General features: G+C 38.3%; 1 protein-coding gene across 2 annotated transcripts in view; it reads right to left on the bottom strand.

The window, feature by feature from the left end:
• Nucleotides 1-576: 576 nt before the first annotated feature.
• Nucleotides 577-11,503, bottom strand: part of AP3S1 (adaptor related protein complex 3 subunit sigma 1) — a 223,113-nt gene continuing 212,186 nt past the window's right edge. The window contains exons 6-7 of one of the 2 annotated variants that reach the window (XM_069625535.1): nt 10,817-10,858; nt 577-1,278 (exon numbers count right to left, since the gene is read on the bottom strand). In XM_069625535.1, the coding sequence (XP_069481636.1) occupies nt 10,823-10,858 (36 nt within the window). In that variant the 3' untranslated portion in view covers nt 577-1,278; nt 10,817-10,822. The remainder of the gene's footprint in view (nt 1,279-10,816; nt 10,859-11,503) is intronic. The other variant, XM_069625534.1, reaches the window with a different exon arrangement.

Genomic DNA, 11,503 nt, shown 5'->3' with positions numbered 1-11,503 from the left:
CAATGAGTTATGAGATTGACAAAGAAATTAGCAAAGCATGCAGCAAGATGTCGGGTTGCATGGAGCCTCAATTTCTAAATGTCACTTAATTTGCACCTTGCAAAGAACACCTTAATCTTACATGAAATGCATTTGTTTAAGGAAAATACATGCACCTACTAAATATTGCATAAAGACCACACGCAGAAACCTATGCAGCTACCCTAATAGAATGTTTTGGTAGCTTTCACACATAAGCGTAAAAAGGGAAGGAAATGTATACTCGCCTCGAGCACACCAATAACACAGCTTGATGTTCATTACTAATTATGTAATTCGGTTACCTGTCCTGAAAACGAATTGCTAACAATATGTGGAGTACATATTATGCTTGGGGAGCTATGTTAAGGGTGATACAGCAGTAGTTTAATAACATATGAAAAAAGACAACATGGAATTTTACAGAGGGGAATCACCATAGTCTAAACTTCAAATTTCACTTGTATTAAAGGGTTATCTTTGTATGCAGCTAGAATTTTAACACATTTCTTAAATAGGAACAACTAGAATTAAACTAGATCACACTTACTACATTGATAAAATACATGGTGCCGTTTTATTTTTGATGTATTCACCAGAAGGATACAGATACGATTTATTGCTAAAGTACACTGGAGTTCAGATAAACATATTTACAAATTCTGTTTATTAGCTTTTGTTTTGATATACAGAAAAAAAGTAGTCAGCATCTTTGTAATCAGCATACAGAATGTTAACATGACAAACGACCAACAAAAAGTTAAGGAATGTTTGTTGCTTTGCTAAGTGCAAAAAGGAATAAATATCTCAAGTGTACGTTCCGCAGATGGAAGAAATCTCTTAAATACTTCCTTAGAATACTGTAGCAGCCTGGATACAGTGATGTGCCTCAGGGCAAAGGAATGTCAAAACGAAATCAAATTGGAACTACTGAATTTCCTTAACGTACATTAAGCTAGACTAATGCAATATACCGTGTTCACATTATTTATACACCGAATGCGCTCTCATCGAAGTACCTTCACTTTTACTCAGTAGAAAAGGGGTTCTTTTTTATTTTGTAAAGAAATGAATTATAAATCCATTTTAAAGATGGTACATATTTTTTTATGTTCACTGGGCATAGCCATTTTACTTAAATGAGGGCAAATTTGGCACTTTTATACTGATGTCACCAATGTTAATATTTCGTGGCATCTCTGGAAGGTTCATATTCTTTACAGCAGACACCGCTCTGGCTGGAGCGCCTGCTAAACCAGCCTGTATACAGAGATAAAGAGAAGAGACAAAAGACAGGTTAGGAGTGTTGAACCAACACCAGCTTGAAGCGAGGCGACTGATAGTTGCAATCTTCAAATTTGATTTAGGTGCGGCATGGCATTTGTTAAAAATATACATTAGGAAACAGTCCTCATTACTTACAAATATTAGGCAGACACATGCAATCAAATCTCAGTAGAAAATATTACTGAACTAATCTGACCACAAAATGGCATCCTTGAAGTTGTAAGGAAAATATTGAAAGAGGAAATGACAATGAATATACGATGGCGCTGCAAAGAAAATACAGCTTCTATAAATGATGCACATTGATCATGTTGACACGAGTGGATTTCTTAGAAGTGCAATGGGTAATATATACCTTGGAACAAATCGATATTTTGTCTCATAGTGAACATCAATTCGTACTTCTAAACAAAGATATAAGCTGCTGTAATTGCACTACACATGCACATTACTGTGCTTAACCAATAACATATACGAAGAGTGCATTCACACAATAAGGCTTCCAGGAAATTAGAAGTCTTGAAATTCCAATGGAAAAACATTTTTAAAAGATATATATAAAGAAATGTGCAATCTCGTGATAGTCATACAATCATATAAGTATTGACTTTAAAGAACTAGCTCCCCAGGCTAAATATCACTATACAATTTACAACAAAGGATCATACGGCAGAGAAGGACTGCTGACCTCATCCAATCTTCTCGGGTCTTCAGCTTGGCCCAAGCTGGCTTGTGGGACAATTTTGACTTGCTTATGCGACTGCTTCTAATTGCATACATGTTTCTATTTTCACTACCCCACTGGGGAGTTGGTTCATGTATTCCCTACCCCGCCACTGTAATAATTTAATTTAGAGCCTGCCCATCTCTATTTTAATATCAAGAGCTTACTTCTAAAACAAGTCTTCCAAGTGCTCTCCTTTTAGATGTACACAACCATTTCTGGATGCTTTACTCTACCTCTCGCCAGCGTATTCAATTTAACATTGACAATCTACTTATTGGAGTGGTGTTTTAGACCATGCACACAACATTAAAAATACAGTGGTCAAAGAAGGGGGCTCTGTAGGAACGAAGTTCATCATAATCACCCAATCAATGCACATTCAACATTTCAAATTATTATTGTTTATTATCAGACCTATATGGAGCCCCTTCCTATCACACAATCATAGGAAAAGCACAATATATCCATGCAAACCACTTAACCCTATACGAATATAACACATTTAAATACAACTCAAATACATACAATAATCAATTTCTCGATGCATGAGTAACAAGGCACTATCCCCAACTATTAACACTCAGTCTTCGATCTGCTTCAACTCGCTTTACATGTTTCAGACCCCAAAGTGAGGACCTTCTTCTGGAGATGCAGTGTTACACCAATTTGTGATGATTCAATTATTGCACAAACCCCTTAACAGTGTTAGATTTAACACGTAATGTATGCAGTCCATTTGGGACCTTGGGATGTCTAAATCAAGGAAAATAAAGTTCAACCTAATCACTGCCTCCCAACCCTCATTTAGAAACATACAATTATTTCAAAATGATGACATCTCAAATGTACAATGACTATCTTAAACAAGTAAACTAAAGCTCAGTTAATCCATAGTGTTCTGCACTTTACCACACTGTGCGAGACACTGATGGGTCCAGATTGGAGGAATAACAAAGGAATTACAGTAACCAGTAACTGCAAACCCCCAAATTATTATCAGTTGGAATACATGCATTACAAAAAAGCCAGCTTAACTGTTACCAAATTTAGCTGCTTTTCGTATCACTTTCAGATGCTGTCTTTTGGAAAAATAAGAAGACACCTTATTGCGATCATTGGTGAACAACTTTAATTGTGTTAAAAAATGTGCTTAACTTAAATGTGATATTGAATGTTACAGGCTTAACAACTGTCCAATTATCATCATGCACATTAGACCAGTAAAACTCAACACTATTCAGCTTTAGATCCCTCTGCACTCTGACCATACTGTGCACCACACCTCTGCGATCAAAGTGATCAGGATGCGAAATATCCTCGACTGATCATGAACTATGCCCAACGCATCAGCTAGACAGTTATTTATCATTCTAATCTTGCCTACTAATGGCGCCATTTTGGAAAATTATTGTTCAAACATCATAATAAGCTCCTTTGCCCAAGAAGTCCAAATTGGAAGAAATACTGGCAATGCAAATTCACATTATCAATTGTGCACGACTACAATAAAATAAAGCACGATATTAACTTCACCAAATCACCATACAAAACCAATTCAATGTTCAAAACCATTCAAATTCTTCATTTAAACCTTCAATGTAGCTCCTATTAAACAGGATATGAACTGTTGTTCCCATCTCCACAAGAACCTACATGCTTTCATGACTGTCCATCTGATATTGCTTTTTTCATGTTCCGTCAGAAAATGATCCACCATCAGAGCGTTTAAATTCTTTCTTCTTAAGCAGCTCATGTACTCTATTATCATAGTCTTGACTGAACTTTAGTCATTCCTATGTACATCCGCTGACATGGACAATAAATTGAATAGACTACATTAGGTGTATTACAATTAGTAAAATCTTGTTGCCACATTTTAGGTAATCCTATTCAATCTCCTCAGTATGACAAGTAAAACTGCAAACGACACATGACCTGCAGGTATATTGCCCCTTGACAGTTGGGAAACCCAAAGTTTTAACTCTTTGTTCTTACTTTGTTGCCCAATATCCATGCAACCCAAACAATTTGATTTGTGTAGTTCTTTTGTAAGCAAAAAGGGGTTTAATAAGGTGAAAAATGCCAATGACACAGAATTGCCTTCTTAATCTTAAATGTCATGAGTTAAGGTGGTCACTATCTATATTGTACCTCCCCCTCCTCGTTCTCTTGTTTTTCAACTAATTAATCCTCTGTGATTTTGTCTAGTTCTTCTCCATGAATGTCAAACTATTATTTTCGGATAATCTCTTGCCGATAGATCTTGGCTAAAGTACTGGCCTCTAAATCATCCTTCCCAGTGCTATTTGTTCTGTTATCCAGGAATTGTCCAAATTGTAAATTATCCATCAAGTCTTTGGGATGAATTGAGTCATACCACAGTAAAGCATTTCAATCTATAGATTTCTTTTCATCTTGCTTGCAAACTTAAGGTGGGAATCTAGTATGTTCAATCAGATCACAAACTCCTGCCCTAAAACGGGTGACCCTTCACAAATTACAAAACTATCAACATATCGTTTCCAGAGACAAAAGGTGTCGACCTAGAACTTGAAGAAAAAATCTTCTTATCAAATCTAAAGTACTTCTCAGTAAGGATTAATCTAGTGCACCAAATACAGTTTCCAAGCTCCAGTAAGAGCTTGAGGCTATGCATCCAAATGTGATTCCACTTACTCAATAGCTTACACCTGTGGAATGTTTGTATACAAGGACACCACATTCATTCCTATTAAACGCCGATTAAAGTCATATGGCACCCCTCACACTATTTTAATCATGCTTTAAGTGCCGTTCACATACAAATGCATCTCTGGAATGTGAGTAACAAATAAATCTAAATATTGTGAAAGGGGTTCCAATACTGAACCAATGCCAGACACAATCGGTCTACCTAGGAGAGGCTGAAGAGGTTCATGATTTTATGGGAGATTATAGAAAATCGTAATACGTGCATGTTTTGGAGTTTAAAAAATCCCCTTCTGTTGTGAGATTGTGCCTGATTCTGCTTCTTTTGCTAGACGTGCTATGGTTTCCATTAAGTTTCAGTTGGATCATTATTTACTCTACGATAACCCTTTTCTTTGTTTAATTGTCAAAGACATTCAGTAATATAATCTGTCCTGTTCAAAACTACAATAGCACCACCCATTTTTAAGCTGCTTTATGACTTGTGACTTGCCCAGGCCCCTTTTTGCTTATAAAAGAAGGAACATCAGAAATGTGCTTTGCACACAGGTATCAGGAAACAAGAGAAGACCAAGAGTCAACTTCAACAGAAACCTTGGGTTTCCCTGACTGTGAAGGGGCACTATACTCCTGTGGGCCATGTGTAGTTTGCATACTTACTCGTCATACTAAGGTGATTGACACACGAGTACCTAAGATATGGCAATCAAGATTTCACTAATTGTAATACACCTAATGTGGTCTTTACGATTAGTTATCTACGGCAGCAAATGTACACAGGAGTGAATACACATTAGGCCAAAACCAGTATAATAAGAGCAGATGAGCAGTACAAGAAAAAAACTTAAATGCTCCAATGGGGGATCATTTCTTGATGATAGGACAGGAAAGGGATATTGGATAGACAGTCATGAAAGAATGTAAAATGTTGGATACTGAATCAATCGTTCTTGAGGATGTGGGAAACATAGTTCACATTCCTTACGAGGAGCTCCATTGATAGTTTAAATGAAGAATCCGTATGGTTTTGCACATTGAACTGGTTTTGTGCGGTGGGATTTGGTGAAGTTAAGGTCATGCATTGTTTGTTTGCAGTCATGAACAACAGAGTGTGAATTTACACTGACAGTATTTATTTTATAAAGAATATACACAGACACATTTCAATTGTTTTAGAATTGCAATGTTGATCAACTTCCCCCATCTTCTGTCTAATTTGGACTTGACTAATTAAAGCACATGGTGAAGCGTTTAAACAATACCTTTCCACAATGGCACCCTTTGTAGGCGAGATTAAAATGAGAAAGAACGGTCTAACTGATACATTGAACAAAGTTCTTGATCACCCGGGGATGTGTTTCTAACCTAGCCGGTTCGACAACCGTTGTGTGGTACACAGTATGGTTAGCGAAAGAGATGGGAGCTTGAAATTGCGTAGCAGTGAGCGTTCCTGGTCTAATACGCGTGATGATCATTTTACAAACATTTGAGCCAGTAGCAACTGATATCACATTTAAATTAAACACATTTTTAGGACTGATAATGTGGTTCCCAATTGGTAGTTTCAAGGAGACCACCTTTATTTTTAGGAAAAGCTGCATCTGAAGGAACTATCTGATATGAAAAGAGAAATCAGCTAAACATCCCAAAAGGTAGGCTCGCTTTTTGTAATGCATGCATTTCCACTTGTAATTAGTTGGGGTTTAACAGTTACATATTTTTGCCATTTCTTTTTTTATCCACTGTTGACCTAGAGGTTTCCGGATAGTGGTGAAGAACACTATGGATTAAGTGAGCTTTAGTTTACTCGTTTAAGGTACATAGTCATTATACATTTAGTGAGATGTCATAATTTTGAAATATTTCTGTTTATTAATGGGGGTCCGGATGCAGAGATTAAGTGGAACTTTATTTTCTATGGCAATCACAAGGACTCGGATGAACTGCTTATGAGGGCTCAGTCTAACACTGTTATGGGTTTTGTGCATTCATTGAATTGTTACTAATTGGTGCAACACTGTATCCCCTGAAGAAAGTCCTTACTTGGGGGACTGAAACAAGTAGGACAACTCGAGTTATAGCCAAGAATTAATGTTAATAATTAGTGATGGTGCCTGGCTAATCGTGCAATTAGTGATTGGTGAATTGTAGGCATTTGAGTGGGATATAAATGTGCAGTATGTATGTATTTGTTTTTGTGGTTTGCATTGATCCACTTTCCTTTTTTTTAGGATTGTGTGATGGGAAGTGCGTTGAGATGGGTTTGATGATAATCCATAATAATTTTAAATGTTGAATGGGTATTGAATCATTATAATGGTACTTTGTTCTTACAAAAGCCCACTCTTTGATCACTAGGGCTTTAATGTTTGCCGTCACTTTAGGATTCCCAGGGCAGCCCAGTGTTATGGAATGCGTGTCCCTCTCTTGAGTGAATTGTAGGTTTGAAGGACACAACACACTGGTAAGCCAGTCCCTGCACTTTTTTCAAACCCTCTTGTAACTTCAAGGTGTGCCCGGAGAACCCCAGGAGGAGACTTGCTGGGAATAAAGTGCATTCCGCTGTTCTTCCTACAACTGCTCTCTTCTGAGGTTGCTTTTAGGTTCAGTTAGGCGGAATACTCTCAAAAGAAATTCACAACCATGTTATCTTCAGAATAACCTGGCCTTTCAAGGCATCACCAAGATGTTGCTGCAATAATTTACTTTCAAAAAGGTGATGCTCTGATTTATAGCACCTGAATACTGTAAGAAGATGTAGATGTAAAAATAACGTACTGGCATTATGCTCTACCCCACCATGACTTAATAAGCAGGTGTATTTTAAATCAGCCAACCTACCAGCTCGGTTAGCCCCTCAGCAACAGCAATTCAACTAATGCAATAAAAAAACATATAAAGTTGCTCACTTCCGTAGACTCGTTCCCTTTGCACTGGTCCATCTGTTCAGGAGATGTGACAATGATACCCCCTTGTTGCCAGGCATTGTGATCAATGTGCATGCAAAGGTATCAATTTTAAGCACGAATAAGGAAAGATACTGCAAATAAAATATGATCCGACGAGCACTAGCACAAAAAGGAAGGCAGTGCTTATCGGAGTTGTGTGGGGATCTGTCACTCTACAGGTTTATTTTTTCGGTATGGGAAGTCCGGGTGGGGCAGGAGTTCTTATCTGCCGTGGAAATCCATGTAGCCATCTACTCAAAACAACAGTTGAGAGCAACCTCTGTTATAAAAGAGCTCTGGCTCACTGGAAATCAGTACTCTGTACAGAGGTTAATCCTAGTGGGGTGTAAAGAAAACCTCCTTTGGAATCAGCATGCAGACAGATAGCTATGGAGCAACAAATCAACCAGATGTTAAACTGGAGGGACAACATAATCTGTTCCAATGCAGTGCAGCTAGAAGAGAAGTGCAATTAAACAAGCATCCAAACAAGTCTTTTTCATGGTTAATGTACAAATAAAAAAACAGTTGTATATCTTGGTGCAGATTAATGCAAGCATCAATACGTACTGTCGGATAGAATACAATACATGTAGACAAATTGACTTCTACGCTGACAAAATACTCAAAGCATGAACATTGTATACTATTTTCTATGATCATGCAAACTCAGTGGATTACAAACATCATAGAATATAGCACAGACAGTGAAAAATGAAGACATTGTGCATGCAAACATGGTTAAACAGATCACAAAGCCCTTCTACAAAACAAGCCATGGATTTCCTAGACTAGAATTTAGATGAGGACGCTGCCCCACAACCATTATCAAACTATTGATGGCAGAACAAGGTTTGTACCTTTTTCAAGCAACCAAACATATTAACCTACCAGACACTTGCTAACATGACAAACGTTTCAAAGGGGCCCTGGGCCTGGCAACATGTAGAGTATGCGTCACGTGTACTGTGGACACAGTAATAATCTGGTCTTACTTATTTCATTAGATTGTTTCCCGCGACTTCCCAGTAATGAGGAGTGTTGTGGATCTAGCATGTTACGGAATCCTAGTGTCTTCCTGCATATATTGAATGGACGTGCGCAGGTTCCATTCATAGTCAGGACCATGTCAGTGCAGCGTGGTCAGCGCAGGATACACCTGAATTTTACTGCCCTTTCAACACAAGGTGAACCATACTAACAGTTTAAACAACAATGCAAAGCTTAGGGTGGACTATCAAAAGGCAGGACTACCGCTCTGCCCACTGTTCATGAAACCCGACTGATGTATAAGCTCATTTCATGTGCATATGCATAGAATACAGCAGTCTGGCATAGTAGACTGGTTCTATCCTGGTAAACAGGCTAACAAAGATCAAACGCATATTAAGGTGTGTCTCAAGTGTTCAGGAGTCTCCAAAGTCTTTTATATTTTTTCTTATTGGCAACCTTTTTTCCGCATAGTTGTGTTGAAATGCAGCAGACCAACTTTAAAATGTGAAAAAAATAGAGAGCTTTAGCGGTAGGCCCAATAATGCATGGGATGTTGGTGCCGACAGTCGCAATTAAGTAGACTCTTGTATGAATAAACAATGAAATGATCTGTACAGAGTAAGGAAATGACAGAAAAAAGCTGATGTACGAAAGTCTAAACTTGTGCAAAGCAACATGTCTACATGCAGTAAATATTGCATTTTCCCAGCAAGCAAACGATGCACGTGCACATTCATTGTAGCATGTTCATGTAGTTTTACAAGTACACTAGTCCTTACCCTCCAAGAGGAAATACATGTTCTTTTCAGGTGGACTTTTTTTTTTAATCCCGTTTTTGTACACAATATTGTATAATCACGTCAAATGCCACAGACATAGCCAACTTATGGCCAGACATGGGTGCAACCTATACCTGGTTCAAATCTACGAAGTACAATGGTAACAGGTGCATACAGGTATGTCGAAGCTGGTTGTTGTACCCAACTATGCTTTATTCGAATGAAAAGCTGGCCTAGTATCCACAGACAGACCTGAGATGGTGTATTGTATGTGTGAAACCCATGCGATGTTCATGTCACTCACAGACCTTTCACAACAGGGCTGCTAAACCAACTGGCTACCCAAGACGAACACATGAATCAAAAGCAGGGGTTTATGAGCTCAATGGATAGATGAGGTACAGGGGACCAAAGAATGGCCACTTCTGCATCCCCATGAGGGTAAATAAATGAACAGAATTTGAGAAAGAAAACAAAATGAAGTCTGGAAGTTTTTTCAAAATGAGGCCAAACGGATAGGAGAGACTTGTACACACAGAGTATCAGAATTTCAAGGGTCACAAGTATAGTAATGGATGGTGGGAATGATCGAAATTTTCCATCAATTGCCAGACCCCCAAAAGAAGAAGAAACGAAAAAGAAAACACATACGTGCAAGCAGAACTAAAAAGAAGCATTGCTGACAGCTCTTAACATTGCAGCTCCCTTTCTAGAAAATGGAAACTGTCTGTGGGGTGGAGTGGAAGTTAAAATAGGACTGGCAAGGAGGTGGAAGGAACACAGGGTTTGCTGGGAAGTCTCTTAGACCATCTACTTTTATCTGTTGCTCTTATCGGACGACAGAGAAAAGTATTTAATGCGTTTTAAAGATTTATCAGAAATAAACATTTATAAACGGGCCATGCCCCGAATTTGGCAAATGGGCGATGTTAATAATTGGTATGCATTAAGCCAATAGAAAGTTAGGTATCAACGCACTTGCAGACTGCAGAAGAGGTGGGAATGCCCAGTTTTCCGACACCACACAGGGCACTGAAAGAGTGACTCTGCACAGCTGCATGTAAAGCTTAATTTACAGTTGCTTGCTATTAAGGATCCATAATTTGGTCATGCAGTGTTCTACGAAAGGTAACTACGTAAAACATAAGAAATGGAACAAACACAAAATAAATAACTAAACAGAAGAGTTCACTAAAAGCATTAAAATGTGCTTTTGCCAATATAAGATAATACAAACTATAAGAGGGGCTGGCATGAATATAATGGCAGGATTTGCCATTTTGTCGTCTGGCCTGAAGAAATGATATTTCTCTGACGTCATTTTGTTTTCCCTTTATAAGTACACCAAGTACATTTTGTCTTAAAGTCAGCAGTACCTGTGTCTACCTGTCCTGTCTGGGAGACTGAAAGATAAAAGTCTGCAAGAAAGAAGAATGGAAAGACCTAGAATGATCAGAAGGTTTGAAAAATACAGTTGGACTTTCACAAAAAACTGAAGACTAAGGTTATACTGAGTTTCAAAAAAAACCCAAAATCTCAACATGACCGATTAAAATAACCATTAATATACAGTTTCTCTTCGGTTTCACAGAGAAATTGTAAAGTTAGAAGTATTTTAGGCTGCATAAAGAATGTAAAAACAACACAAAACACAGCTGCTCACAAGTCTCAAAATACAACTTTCTTTGAAACGTAATAGTCTGTTTACCCGAGGCCGCATCAGTAATTTAGGTTCAAAGATTACTCACCACAGTGACTTCTGTGCTCTTAGTTATCAGCCACCCACTTGTGTGTGACATCGTCCATAGCTAAGCAAAAGGGAAATCAATGACATGAGTGGATTGGTCAGCGCCCAGTCCCACCCGCACATTCACTTGCTTGGATGACCTTGACTCAGTTGTGTGCCCAGAGGGCTGGAGTAAGTCGACTTGCGAAGAGGCAACAGATGATGGGATGCTCAAAGGAAGGGCTGCTGCTGGACGAAGAGTAGAGAAGTCACTGCGCTGAGTTTTTTGTACTTACTCTGTCCTCGGCCCATAGGGAGCTTCCCAAACATTGTAATT

The sequence above is a fragment of the Ambystoma mexicanum genome, chromosome 6p, assembly GCF_040938575.1.
Source record: "Ambystoma mexicanum isolate Mex_15411 chromosome 6p, UKY_AmexF1_1, whole genome shotgun sequence".
In the NCBI taxonomy this organism is placed as follows: domain Eukaryota; kingdom Metazoa; phylum Chordata; class Amphibia; order Caudata; family Ambystomatidae; genus Ambystoma; species Ambystoma mexicanum.
The sequence above is the reverse complement of the archived record's forward strand: the minus strand, read 5'-3'. Positions and strand labels throughout refer to the sequence as shown.